Here is a 14,903-nt window from a genome sequence, read left to right on the forward strand (position 1 = left end):
AGAAATGACAACTGGCCCAGCTGGACCTCGAACCAGCAACCATCTTGCTGTGAGGAGCCGTGCTAACCACTCAGCCACCGTTTATATAACACATTATTATATAAAGTATTTGTTTTTCTTTCTGTCTTCTTCAGTTGCTTCCTACCTATCTTTTTCTTTCTTTCTCCTCCCACTTTTTGTCCATTTCTCCGCACCTGAGCATGGCAGTGTGTTATCTAACAGAAGCCGGCGTGTGGGAGGGGATTATATCCATGTGCTTATGAATATCATCATCTCAGTTGATGGTGCAGAGCAGAAGAGCTCTTCTCCAGTCCTCTGCAGCCGCTGGAGATCCAAACACGAGAGAAATGAAGTGAACTTTAACCTCACAGGAACTAGGACAAAGTTAACACTGCGACGTATCAACTCAGAATTACACAGGGATGTTTCAGCTGCACTGACAACATGACATTCCCCTAAAATAAAGTCAAAAACACTGTTACTACTTAAATTTACATATTTTACACTACAAAACAAATCTTTATTATTAATTATCCAGATGTTTTCTTTACATTATTCTTAGTCTGATTACTGTATTTGAAAACATTTCATTCAACAATCATTTTATAAGATACCTCAGTTAAATAAATATTAATGCTTAAATTATACACAATTTTCTCTATATTAAAATATAATAACGTTTTCTAATATATATATATATATATATATATATATATATATATATATATATATATATATATATATATATATATATATATATATATATATACCAGGGATCACCAACCTTGTTCCTGGAGGTCCGGTGTCCTGCAGATGTTAGCTCCAACTCTAATCAAACACACCTGAACAATCTAATCAAAGTCTTACTAGCTATAATTAAAATACACAGGCAGGTGTGTTGAGGCAGGTTGGAGCTAAACCCTGCAGGGCACAGGACACATACACTCATCGGCCACTTTATCAGGTACACCTGTCCCACTGCTCGTTAATGTAAATCTCTGATCAGCCAATCACATGACAGCAACTCAGTGCATTTAGGCATGTAGACATGGTCAAGGCGATCTGCTGCAGGTCAAACCGAGCATCAGAATGAGGAAAAAAGGTGGTTTAAGTGACTTTGAACGTGGCATGGTTGTTGGTGCCAGATGGGCTGGTCTGAGTATTTCAGAAACTGCTGATCTACTGGGATTTTCACTCACAACCATCTCTAGGTTTTGCAGAGAATGGTCCGACAAAGGGAAAATATCAAGTGAGCAGCAGTTTTGTGGCCGCAAATACCTCGTGAGAGGTCAGAGGAGAATGGCCAGACTGGTTCAAGCTGACAGAAAGGCAACAGCAACTCAAATAAGCACACGTTACAACCGAGGTCTGCAGAAGAGCATCTCTGTATGCACAACACATTGAACCTTGAAGCGGATGGGCAACAGCAGCTGAAGACCACACCGGGTGCCACTCCAGTCAGCTAAGAACAGAAAACTAAGGCTACAATTCACACAGGCTCACCAAAATTGAACAGTAGAAGATTGGAAAAACGTTGCCTGGTCTGATGAGTCTCAATTTCTGCTGTGACATTCAGGTGGTAGAGTCAGAATTTGGTGTCAACAACATGAAAGCATGGATTAATCCTGCCTTGTATCAATGGTTCAGGCCGGTGGTGGTGGTGTAATGGTGTGGGGGATATATTCTTGCCACACTTTGGGCCAATTAGCTCCAATTAAGCATTGTGTCAATGCCACTGCCTACCTGAGTGTTGTTGCTAACCATGTCCATCTCTTTATGACCACAGTGTATCCATCTTCTGATGGCTACTTCCAGCAGGACAACGCCACATGTCATAAAGCACTAATGTGACAATGAGTTCACTGTACTCAAAGGGCCTCCACGGTCTCCAGACCTCAATCCAATAGAGCACCTTTGTAATGTGTTGGAACGGGAGATTCGCATCATGGATGTGACGCTATCATGTCAATATGGGTCAAAATCTCTGAGAAATATTTCCAGTGCCTTGCTGAATCTATGCCATGAAGGATTAAGGCAGTTCTTAAGGTTAAAGGGGGTCCAACCAGATGTACCTAATGAAGTAAATGTATTATGCCCGCTACAGCATTTTTCAAAACATCTTTTTTTGTGTTCAACATTATAAAAGAAACTTAAAGGTTTGAAACAATATGAGGGAGCTAATTCTCATTGTCTGGGTAAACTATTCTTTTAACAGATCTGCCAATCCATTCCTCAAAATGGAGATACATACAGTAACAAATGTCAGTCACAATCTACCAAACATCACTTTCTATATTTGCAGTGTTAACTGAGCCTCCAGTCCCATAAAAGGTCTCTTTCGCCCATTTTACACAGTATAACCGAGCTCAAACACACACTGTGTTCTCGTATATGAAGCAATAGCAGCATGCAGTCAGCATATAGCGTGGGCCTCGCTCCACCCGTCTTTATGTAAAATCTGAGTGGGAGAGAGTTCTGATCCGCTCTTCTCTTCCACACCAACAACAGCACGACAGAAACACACACTGAAGATTTAGTCCTATGTGAGCAAAACCACCCACTCTGACGATATAACGCCGTAAAACTCCAGCGTTTGACCCCTCGCATCTGAAGCAATGCTTTGCTCCACTATTAGAAGCGCATTATGCAATACCAGGGCTGCACAATATAACATTTCAGCATCAATATCACAATCTGCAAAGTCAGTTCAGTTTTCATGTATTCATCCTTTCAGATATTTGAGTGGGGTTGACCAGGAACCACAGTTCAGAAAATTAATGGGGTAATTGCAAAGTTTATGCCTAATGTTTTTAATTTTATAAAGGGAGAGTTCACACAAAAATGCAGATTATGACACTGATGACTTTCTTCTGTCGAACACAAGAGAAGACATTTTTAAGAATGTTGGAAACCTGTAACCAATGACTTCCATAGTATTTGTTTTTCCTACTATGGGAGTCAATGGTTACAGGTTTGTAACGTTCTTCAAAATATCTTCTTTTTTTGTGTTTAACAGAAGATGAAAAGTTTTAAAACAACTTGAGGGAGAGTAAATAGCAACTCAGGCTCATCCGGAAAACTTACCTCTATATACATTTCTGGAGAGTGCCAAATCTGTCCCAGGAGATACATTTCTTTGGCGTTTTTGTTCTTGCAAATCCACCAGTGGCCATTAAGTAAATTTCTCAAGATCTCAAATTCCTCTCACGAGTGCCATTCGCGCCTGCTATTCTCTTGTAAATCCACCAGAGGCTGCTGTCGACAGACTGACTGACCGATCAACTAACCCACTCTCCTCCACTAAACCCAACTAATAGTGTTTTCAAAAGCACAGATTGACCAATTTACCTGTTAATTTTATTTATTGGCTTTTGTTTTTGTCTTACTTGCTTTCTGGAACAGTTCTTTACTGGACTCGAACCCCGTCATCGAGGACAAATTTTCTCTGAATCTCAAGTCTGCCGACGTGCATGGCGAGCCACTGGTCAAACTGGTAACAGCGGGAAAGTCCTCCACACAGAGGTAAGCGGTCAGCACGTAAGCACAAAAAGGAACAGCGTCATACCACCCTGTAGACGAAATGCATCCATACAAACTTCTGGCTACTAAAATTACGATCTCCAGAATTGTATACTGGGGTACGCTTTCAGAATTAGCTAATGTTAGTAAATAGTGAGCAAATTGAATTTTTGTTTGTACTATGCCTTTAATACCTGTGACTGTAAGAGTGAATTTAACCTTTTTTGTGTAATAAATTATAACAATGTTCAATTTTATTAGTTTTTTTAAATACAATATAGTATATACTGTTATTTATTTACATTTATTATTCAATTTTGGTAGCTACATATCCGTAAGACTCTCCAGAAAAACTAAAAGGCTGTCTATTTCATTTGTGTCTTTGCTTTACTTTATTTATGCACATAACTTGTATATTATATTTTATGCAGATTAACTTTCCTTTGAAATCATCCCAATCAGTCTAAATTTATGATTCTTTTTCCAAATAGAGCTATTCAAGTCATTGGGTAAAATGATATTTGATCCCACTTTATATTAAATGTCCTTAACTACTATGTGCCTGCATCAAAAAATAAATACAATGTACCTTCTGTGTTTATAATGTATTTGAGAACACTTGTGGTGCTCGTAAGTTGGGATAGGGGTAGGGTTATGGACAGGTTTGCTGGTATGGGTAGGTTTAAGGGTGTGTTGAGGTGTAAGGTATGGTCAACAGTGTATTTACAAATGTAATTACAGAAGTTAATTACAGATGTACTTACATCCAGGTATTTAATCAAGCATTAGTACACAGTAAATACATGTATTTACACAATTAATACATTGTAACAAATTATTAATTTCTCTGTAAGTATATATTAGTTAAGGCCACTAAATATAAAGTAGGACCTGATATTTATATTGCAATATGTACAGTACAGTTGAAATGATTAGCCCTCCTGTCAAATTTGATTCATTTTGAACATAATTTCTAAGTGTTGTTTGATGGAGATATTTTTTTAATCACGTTTATACTTTATAGATTTAATTACTATTTAACTAATAGTTATAAGAACTATTTTATAACTAAATTATTTTTTCTTTGCCATTATGACAATACATAATGTTTTATTATTTATTTAGCAAGATACTAGTATTCAACTTAGGGGTGACACGGTGGCTCTGTGGTTAGCTTAATAATTAGGATATTGCGTTAACTATTGGCAAGTTATTGGATAATAATGGTTTGTTTTGTAGCCAATCAAACTTAGTAAACAATATTGACATTAAAACTGTAAAAAAAAAAAAAAATAATAATAATAATAAGAAGAAAAATGGCTTGTATTCTAGCTAAAATAAATAAAAAAAGGCTTTTTAGAAGAAAAAAGATTATAGAAATACTTTAGAAAATTTCCTGTTAAACATCACCTTTTTATATGTTTGAAAAAAGAATAGGGGCATCACGGTGGCTCAGTGGTTAGCACAGCAAGTAGCTGATTCGAATCCAGGCTGGGCCAATTGGCATTTCTGTATGGAGTTTGCATGTTCTCCCCGAGTTGGCATGGGTTTTTTCCGGGTGCTCCAGTTTCCCCCACAGTCCAAACACATGCGCTATAGGTGTATTGGATAAACTAAACTGACCGTAGTGTATGTGTGTGAATGAGAGTGTATGGGTGTTCCCCAGTACTGGGTTGCAGCTAAAAGGCATCCTCTGTGTAAAACATATGCTGGATAAGATAGCAGTTCATTCCACTGTGTATGAATAAAAGGACTAAGCCAAAGGAAAATAAAGGTGCAATTTAAAGACTTAACTAGGATATTATGTTAACTAGGCAAATTATTTTATAATAATGGTTTAAAATAGTAAAAAGAAGTGCTTTTATTTTAGCCAAACTAAAGAAAAATAAGACTTTTAAGAAGAAAAAATATTATAGGAAATACTTTGAAAATTTCCTGTTAAACATCACTTTTTTATACATTTGTAAAAAGAATACAAATTGCGCATGCAGGAGGGCTAATAATTATGACTTTAACTATATATATATATATATATATATATATATATATATATAAATAGTTGAAAGCAGAATTATTAGCCCCCTTTGAATTTTTTTCTTTTTTTTTTTATATTTCCCAAATGAAGTTTAACAGAGCAAGGAAATTTTCACAGTATGTCTGATAATATTTTTTCTTCTAGAGAAAGTATTATTTGTTTTATTTTGGCTAGGATAAAAGCAGTTTTAAAATTTTTAAACACCATTTTAGAGACAAAATTATTAGCCCCTTTAAGCAAATTTTTTTCTCGATAGTCTACAGAACAAACCATTGTTATACAATAACTTGCTTAATTACTCTAACCCGCCTAGTTTACCTATTTAAGCCTTTAAATGACACTTTAAGCTGTATAGAAGTGTCTTGAAAAACATCTAGTCAAATATTATTTACTGTCATCATGGCAAAGAAAAAAAGAATTCATTATTAAAAATTTGTTAATAAAACTATTATGTTTATAAACGTGCTGTAAAAATCTTCTCTCCGTTAAACACAAATTGGGGAAAAAATAAACAAGCTGTCTAATAATTTAAGGGGGCTAATAATTCTGACTTCAACTGTATATATATATATATATATATATATATATATATATATATATATATATATATATAGTTGAAGTCAGAAATATTAGCCCCCTTTTATTTATTTTTTAATTTTTTTAATATTTCCCAAATAATGTTTAACAGAGCAAGGAAATTTTTACAGAATATCTGATAATATTTTTTCTTCTGGAGAAAGTCTTGTTAGTTTTATTTCTGGCTAGAATAAAAGCAGTTTTTTAATTTTTGAAAAAAACATTTTAAGGTCAATATTATTTGCCCCTTTAAGCTCTATATTTTTTCGACTGTTTACTGAACAAACCATCATTATACAATTTCTTGCCTAATTACCCTAACCTGCCTAGTTAACCTAATTAACCTAGTTAAGCCTTTAAATGTCACTTTAAGCTGTATATAAGTGTCTTGAAAAAATATCTAGTCAAATATTATTTGCTGTCATCATGGCAAAGATAAAATTAATCAGTTATTGAGTTATTAAAACTATTATGTTAAGAAATGTGCTGAAAAAATTTCACCGTTAAACAGAAATTAAAGCTATTAAAGGCGGCTAAACATTCTGACTTCAACTGTACAATGTATTATTGTTTCACTGTCTGCACAGCCTTATGCAATCTCTCAAGGTGTGATCAGAATTTCAGCACAGACACTTGCTTCCTGTAGTGGTTAGTTCACCACTTCCCTTCATCTACCAATAGATGGTGACACACTCCTGGACCAGTGAAGGGAGAGCAGTGTGTGTGTGTGTGGGAGGTGTTGGAGAGAGAGAAAACCTGATAAAAGTGTGTATTTGAGCGTGAACGAGTCAGTCCGGCTGGCACAGCAGAGGGGCAGTTCTCCACGCGCTCAGGATTACTTTGACACTTCCTGAATCACTGGAGAAAGTGAAACAAAGAGGGGACAATCCTTTAACTTTACCAGCAGAAGAGCTGCAGTAGGTGAAAGACGAGGAAGTCGATCAGCTTATGGAGAAGAATAGAAAAAGACGTTAAAGCTGCACTTTGAGATTTACAGTACTTCCTGGTGTGTGTGTGTGTGTGCTGTTCTGCACCGTTGCTTGCTGAAGTCATACATTAAGTCGTATTTTAGTCGTCGTCTGCTATGATGGACTGGGCTTTATGGGACCGTGGTGTGTGTGACGGATGAAGTAGGATTGCATGTTTGAGATGGAGCGCCTTGAGGGAGAGGTGGAGGAGCTGTCCCGACCCTTGGAGGCTCTGCTGGATGGTGAAGAGCCTGGAGGTCCTGATTCTGCCTCCTCGTCCTGTTCTGACCTGTCCAACACAAAGCCTGTGGTTCAGCCCGGTCCCAACAACAACAGCAAGAGCTTCCCTGGACTGCGGCTCTTTGGTAGAAGGTGGGTGAGATGATCGAGCGCTTGTGTGGACTCGCAGCTTCACTGTTGTGCAAACGGAAATATTACATTTTTTGGTGTCATTATTTGGCTCTGCTTACTCCACACATTCGTGAGCATCATGTGTTACGCTAAAAAAATTTTTTTTTTGCTGCTTGATCAAACTACTAAATGAGTTGAAACGACACAGTTCTTAAGGTTTTTAATTGTTTTATGTTCAATCCACTTACATTTTTAAAAACAATCCAACTTATTTTTATAGATTTGTGTTAGGACAACATGAAGGAATTGTGTGGAACCCAGCATTTCTTACAGTGTACAATGCTGGGTTTCACATAATCGATTTGTGTTGGGACAATGTGTGAGTTATGTTCACTTATTAGTTTTTATTTTATTTTATTTTTTTATTATTTTTTTTTTACAAATTGAAGTGGATTTAACCTAAAACAACTGAGTTGTCACCCTCTAATATCAAGAATTGTTTTGTTAAAGCTCATTTTAAATAAATAGTTTGAACAAACAGCAAATGTCATTTTTAAAAAATTGTACACTGTAAAATATTCTGGGCTCGACACAATCGATTCGTGTTGAAGTGAATAAGTTAAGTTCACTTATTCGTTTTTATAAATTTATGTGGATTGAACCTAAAACAATTGAGGTGTCTAAATCACCAAAAAAAAAATAAATAAAAAAAATAATAATTGTGTTGTTTCAGCTCATTTTAAATAAGCAGGTCGAACAAACAGCAAATGTAATTTTTTTAAAATTGTACACTAAAATATTCTGGGTTCGACACAATCGATTCGTGTTGAGGTGAATAAGTTAAGTTCACTTATTCGTTTATATAAATTTATGTGGATTGAACCTAAAACAATTGAGGTGTCTAAATCACCAAAAAAATACAAAAAAAAAATAAAATAATAATAGTTGTGTTGTTTCAGCTCATTTTAAATAAGCAGGTTGAACAAACAGCAAATGTCATTTTTTGAGTGTACACTATAAATAATGCTGGCTTCCACACAATCGGTTTGTGTTAGGACAACGTGAAGTAGTTAAGTTAACTTAACAGATTTTACACTTTTATGTGGACTGAACCGAAAACAATTGAGTTGACATTGTAAAAAAACAAAAAACAAACTATAATTGTGTTGTTTCAGCTCATTTTAATTAAGTAGGTTAAAAACAGCAAATGTCATCTTTTGAGTTTAGGTCTGAATTTCCTTTTTATATAGTATTTATGTTATTTTTATATGTTATTATTATATGTTTTATATTTTATCTGTTTATATATTATCTAATTTAATTTATTAATTCATTTGTTATTACTTTTTTCCTGTAAAAAGCGATTAGCTACTTTAAAAAAATGTGAGTAAACCCAGTTGCTTAAAAGCGACTTGACTTTACTGAAAAAAGGTGAGTAAACCTGTTGTAACTTGGAACTGTTAAATTGACTTTACTTAGAAAAGCGAGTAAACTCATTGCCTTAAAATGATTAAGTAAAAGAACGATGTGCAATATTACAAAAATTAAGTCAGTCAGCTAATCGCTTTAAAATCAACGGCTTTACTCTTTTTTTAAAACTAAAGTCAACTAATCTCTTTTTTTTTTACAGTAAACTAACCTTATATTTATAAAATGCTGTATAATAATACATAACTTTATATTATATGTAATTTATGGTATTCTTTTTGTCATTTTTGCCACTATCCATCAAACCGCTATTTTTTAAGAGACCTTTAATCATTTAAATTATATAAAAATGTATAAAAATGTAAAAACCTGCTGGATGAGTTGGCGGTTCATTCCGCTGTGGCTACCCCAGATTAATAAAGGGACTAAGCCAAAAATAAAAATGAGTGAATGAATAAATGAATGTATAATATTGTTTTGTATTTTGCTAGTTGTTATAAAAAATATACAGACTATCTGCATCAAAGAAGAGATGAGTAAAACTGTTCACTTGAAACTGTTAAGTTGACTTAATTTTTATGATATTGCAAATCGTTCATTTACTTAATAATTTTAAGGCAATGGGTTTACTCACTTTAAGTAAAGTCAACTAATATAACTACTAGTCAACTACTTTTTTTTTTTTTTTACAGTAAACTAACCTTATATTTATATAACACTATATAATAATACATAATCTAATATTATATGCATTTTTTGTTTTCTTTTTGTAATTTTTGCCACCATCCTTCAAACCACTATTTTTCAGGAATCTTTAATCACTTAAAATATACAAAAATGTATCATGATCCCTTTTACTTTTCTATATATTTTAATATCGCTTTGTATTGTACTTGATGTTAAAAATAATATATGAACTATCTGCATTAAAGAAAAGATTTGTAAAACTGTTGGAACAGAGTAAAAAACGTGTGACTGTTAAACTGACTTAACTTTTATAATATTGCACATCGTTCATTTACTTAATCATTTTAAGGCAATCATTTTACTCCTTTTTAAAGTAAAGTCAATGAAACAATTTAAAAGCCACAGATTTACTCACTTTTTAAAGTAAAGGCAACTAATCACTTTTTTTTTTTTACAGTAAAATAACCTTAGAATAATATACTTGAATATAATATAATAATAATAATAATAATAATAATAATAAAATTTATTAATATAAACATTAATAATATAATAATTTGTAATAATACATAACCTTATATTATATGTAATATATATATATATATATATATATATATATATATATATATATATATATATATATATATATATATATATATATATATATATATTTATATATGTAGTATTATATTTTGAGAAACCACTAGTATCTTAGGAGGCCTTTAATTAAAATTTTAAACTATACAAAACTATACTTTAAACTACAAAAATTAAGCATGATCATTTTTACTAATATATATATATATATATATATATATATATATATATATATATATATATATATATATATATATATATATATATATATATATATATATATATATATATATAGCAATAATATATATATATATATATACAGTTGAAGTCAGAATTATTAGCCCCCTTGTGATTTTTATTTTCTTTTTTAAATATTTCCCAAATGATTTTTAACAGATCAATGAAATTTTCACAGTGTGTCTGATAATATTTTTTCTTCTGGAGAAAGTCTTATTTGTTTTGTTTCGGCTAGAATAAAAGCAGTTATTAATTTTTTAAAAACTATTTTTGGGACAAAATTATTAGCCCCTTTAAGCTAATTTTTATTCGATAATCTACAGAACAAAACATCGATATACAATAGCTCGACTAATTACCCTAACCTATGTAGTTACCCTTATTAACCTAGTTAAGCCTTTTAATGTCACTTTAAGCTGTATAGAAGTGTCTTGAAAAATATCTAGTAAAATATTATTTACTGTCATCATGGAAAAGATAAAATAAATCAGTTTTTAGAAATGAGTTTTTAAAACTATTAAGCTTAGAAATGTGCTGAAACAATCTTCCCAGAACAGAACAGAAATTAGGGAAAAAAATAAACAGGGGTGCTAATAATTCAGGGGGGCTAATAATTCTGACTTCAACTGTATATATATATATATATATATATATATATATATATATATATATATATATATATATATATATATATACATACACATTATTGCTTTGTATTTTAGTTGATGTTATATATAATATATGTACTATCTGCATCAAAGAACATTAACATGATAGCATTTTTTTTATCAAATCGAAAAGATACAAGCAAATATTGTCTGTTTTTGGCACTCGTGGTGTCTCTTTCCTTTCTTTACACTGAACATTCGTGACTGAAACTGCAGGTTTGATCTCTATTTGCAATTTAAAGTTGCGTTTTTGCTTGGACCAGCCCTGTGGTGAAAGGCACCATCTGCTGTCCAGGGGTCACCAAATCTGTCTCTTCGTCTTTCTAGGAACCAGTTTGCGAAGCACCTTTTGTAACTATTTCTAAATTAAAACGTTGACATATTCCTAACTCCCATGACATCTCCTTAAGGTATTTTTAAGTTGAAATTTCATCAGGCGTCTAAATTAATCCTACGATCTCCTGTGGTTTTCTGGATATAGATGCTTTTAATGGATTGCAGAGGCAATTAATTAAGCACTATAATTGTCTGACCTGTTGGGAGATCAGCGTATACCTGTGCTCCACACTCCTGACCTCAGAAGATGACTTGGATCTGCATGCAACTTGTTTTATCTTGTACCTGTAAAACGAGACAAGAATTAAGAATATGAGGATGTGAAATAGCCGAAAAAAACAGAAGTTTGTCTTTTTTTTCTATCTTTTCATCACGCTACTGTCTTGTGTCACGCATGGTGAGGATGTTGATATGGTTTGCATTTTTGCATCGTCTAAAATGAATCTCCTTAAAGGGATAGTTCACCCAAAAATAAAATGTACTCACTTTTCAATTGTTAAAACGTATTTGAGTTTCTCTCTTCTCACAAAGGAAATTAATTTGAAAATTGCACCCCCTACCATAGAAGTCAATGGGTCTCATCAAACAGCATTCTTCAAAATATCTTTGTGTTCGACAGGAGAAAGAAACTCACAAACGTTTAAAAGCCACATGAGGAAGAATAAATAAATGATGAGGTCATTTTTATTTTCAGGTGAACTTTCCCCTTAAATGTGCAGTATGTAAGTTTGACACCCAGTGGTTGAACTAGGTATTGCACTGCTTTCTCAAAACACGCGCAAGATCAGGTTGCCAGATTGACAACACCATAAGCGGTGTGCCTGACTGTCGAGCCTAAAGGCTGATTTAAACCATGTTTTAAATAATATAAAAGCAATGGCACATGAAAAAAGGAATATTTTCCATATTAAAAGGCGTTTTTGTACTAACCGACACCTGAAATGTATATTTAGAAACAGTTTCTATTTCTTGCAGCTAAATAGCAGGATAAACTGATGATGATCTCCTCGGGCACTCCTTGTGTGCTTTATTCAGTGGTAAATGCAAATAATGTGAGTTTGAATTTACATGACATTTATTGCTATACTATTGAAAGCAGCAGCAGATAGTTCACGTCAGATCTTAAAAATAAGATAAACCTTTTGAACTTTAAAACTGTGAAATTATACACACCAACACATATCAGTGATTCAGCAAGTGCATTTAATAATGTTAAAGAGGTTTAATGTGTATTAATTAGATTATTAACCTTACCATTTCATGGAGTGCAGCAAGTGCACAAATTCTGAGCTTCTGAATGGCTGTGTTTAAATTTCTGACATATTTCGTCGGGTGCAAACAGCTAAACTGCTTATCACTGCAAATCTCGTATTGTTAAGAGGACACGGGGTTACAATGTAACCTGCTCACCTTATGTTTACGTTCGTAATATCTATATTATTCGCTAATTAATAACCTCATGTGGAACTCTGAAACTGCGTCTCATTCTGGAGCCTGTAACTGTCCACCAGGGGTCGCATTTCAGTCTCAGACACATGCTTTGAAAGCCTTCATGACTGAATGAATTAAAAACGCTGTTTTCCACCAAGGCAATCCGAGGTGCTGAAGTATAACTGGCTAAACTATCACTGGGCGGGTTAAATGACCAAAACAAAGACAGATGCAGATGTTTGGCACGTAATGCACATTTTCAAAGCAAAAAATCTGACTTCAGCATTGATTTTCAGATAAACAAGAGTGTTCATTTAGCATGTTTCTTAAATATATGCAAACATATTATGGTGTTTTTAATCAATCCAGGCTCGTTCTGAAAATGTAGTCCCGTGGACGTTTCTGGAGACCGTGAAATATTTCCCGAAAGGTACTTACATTTGAGTTTTTGTTTTCGCGAATCCATGAGAGGCCGATGTTTGCGTTTTTTCATATCTCAAATGTCTCTCACGAGTGCCGTTCGCACCCCCGCCAGAGGCAACAACCGTCTGTCTGAATAACTGACTGGCCAATCGGCTGACCCACCCTCCTCCTTCCATAAACCCAACCAATTTTACCGATTGACCCGCCCACACATTTACTTCCCTAAACTCAACTAACAATTTACAAAAGCCGCCCAAAAAAAGAAAACTAGTTAACTTAATTTTTTGGATTCTGTTTTTGTCTTACCTGATTTATGGAACTGCTTTTCCCTGAACTCAAACCCAGTTGTCGTCATGGTCAGCTCCACTCTGCGTCTCAATTCCGCCAGCGTACAGGACGAGCTTTCAGATAAGCGGTCAGCTGGTAAGCCCGAAAAGGAACAACGTCATACCATCCCGTAGCGTTCGCTTAAAAAATGAAATGCAGCCACACGTACCTCCGGCTACATAATTCCCAGTCTCCAGAAACGTCCACAGGACTACGTTTTCAGAATGAGCCTGTGTTGATTTTTATGCTTTAGAACAGGGGTTCCCAAACTTTTCAGCCCGCGACCCCCAAAATAACAATGCCAGTGACTCGCGACCCCCAATACCCTCTGAGGTGGTTATAAATACAGAAACCTTGCATGCAATAACGCAGACACACCAATTAAATTTGTGTCAGTGCTTTAAATGTGCCAGAAAGTATAACCTGATGTTATAAAATCAAAATGCATCTGACACGATTGCTGCCTTTAATATAATGTAATTACCCCAGGGGTCGCAATCCAATAGAACTAGTAACTATAAGCTACTATACTAACTATGTAATATATAGTAACTATAAACGACTATTTTTATTTTCAGTTAAGTTATACATAAAATATGTTTATTCTTATGGTTTAATAAAAATAAATAGATTTTTGGAAACCACCAGGCAACCCCCCTTCATTGCCCCGCGACCCCTCGGGGGGTCCCGACCCCCACTTTGAGAACCACTGCTCTAGAAGAGTCAAAAACCTACATACAGCACCTTTAATAAGTCAAACATAACAAAAGACAGATAGTTCAACCTTAAAAGTTGGGCAGTACTGATCTCTGAACAGCTACAGTACAGCAAAAATTATTATGTTTCTAATGGGTTGTTTACCGCTTCCAAAGTTACATATAAACAGATGTTGTTTAATACATTCAATCATTTCAGACTCTCTGAAATGACTGAATGTAAGTAACTTTTAGTGACCTAAAGATTTAATTCAACTCTAAATTAGTTAAATTTACTCACCCTAAGGTCAAGGTGTAAAGATTATTACTCTTCAGAAGAGGATTTTAGCTGAAATCATGGTGATTCAGGTCCACAGGTAATGACATTCTGAGAGTTAAAAAACACATACAAGCAAAACCAAATTAAACCCTAGTGTTACACATGAAGTGAAATGATTACCTCCAAAGCCTCTGGGGGCAGTCTGAGCATGTTCACGACAGTCTGCAGCTCACACTTTTGCATTGAAATCAGACACACAAATGCGATCTGAAACATTTACATAGGCTGCAGCATCTAGGGTAAGCACACGTAATGAAAAATACAACACACACGTGTTCTACAAAC

The 14,903-nt window shown here is 34.0% G+C and overlaps 1 protein-coding gene across 8 annotated transcripts in view; it reads left to right on the top strand.

Moving 5' to 3' along the window:
* Positions 1 to 6,920: 6,920 nt before the first annotated feature.
* The window catches only part of dgkzb (diacylglycerol kinase, zeta b), an 84,500-nt gene continuing 76,517 nt past the window's right edge, over positions 6,921 to 14,903 (top strand). For all 8 annotated transcript variants that reach the window (XM_087311693.1, XM_087311696.1, XM_087311694.1 and 5 more), the window contains exon 1: positions 6,921 to 7,470. In XM_087311693.1, coding sequence (XP_087167819.1) covers positions 7,271 to 7,470 — 200 coding nt within the window. In that variant the 5' untranslated portion in view covers positions 6,921 to 7,270. The remainder of the gene's footprint in view (positions 7,471 to 14,903) is intronic.

This window comes from Danio rerio, chromosome 25 (assembly GCF_052040795.2).
Source record: "Danio rerio strain M-AB ecotype USA chromosome 25, GRCz13ab, whole genome shotgun sequence".
Lineage (NCBI taxonomy): Eukaryota > Metazoa > Chordata > Actinopteri > Cypriniformes > Danionidae > Danio > Danio rerio.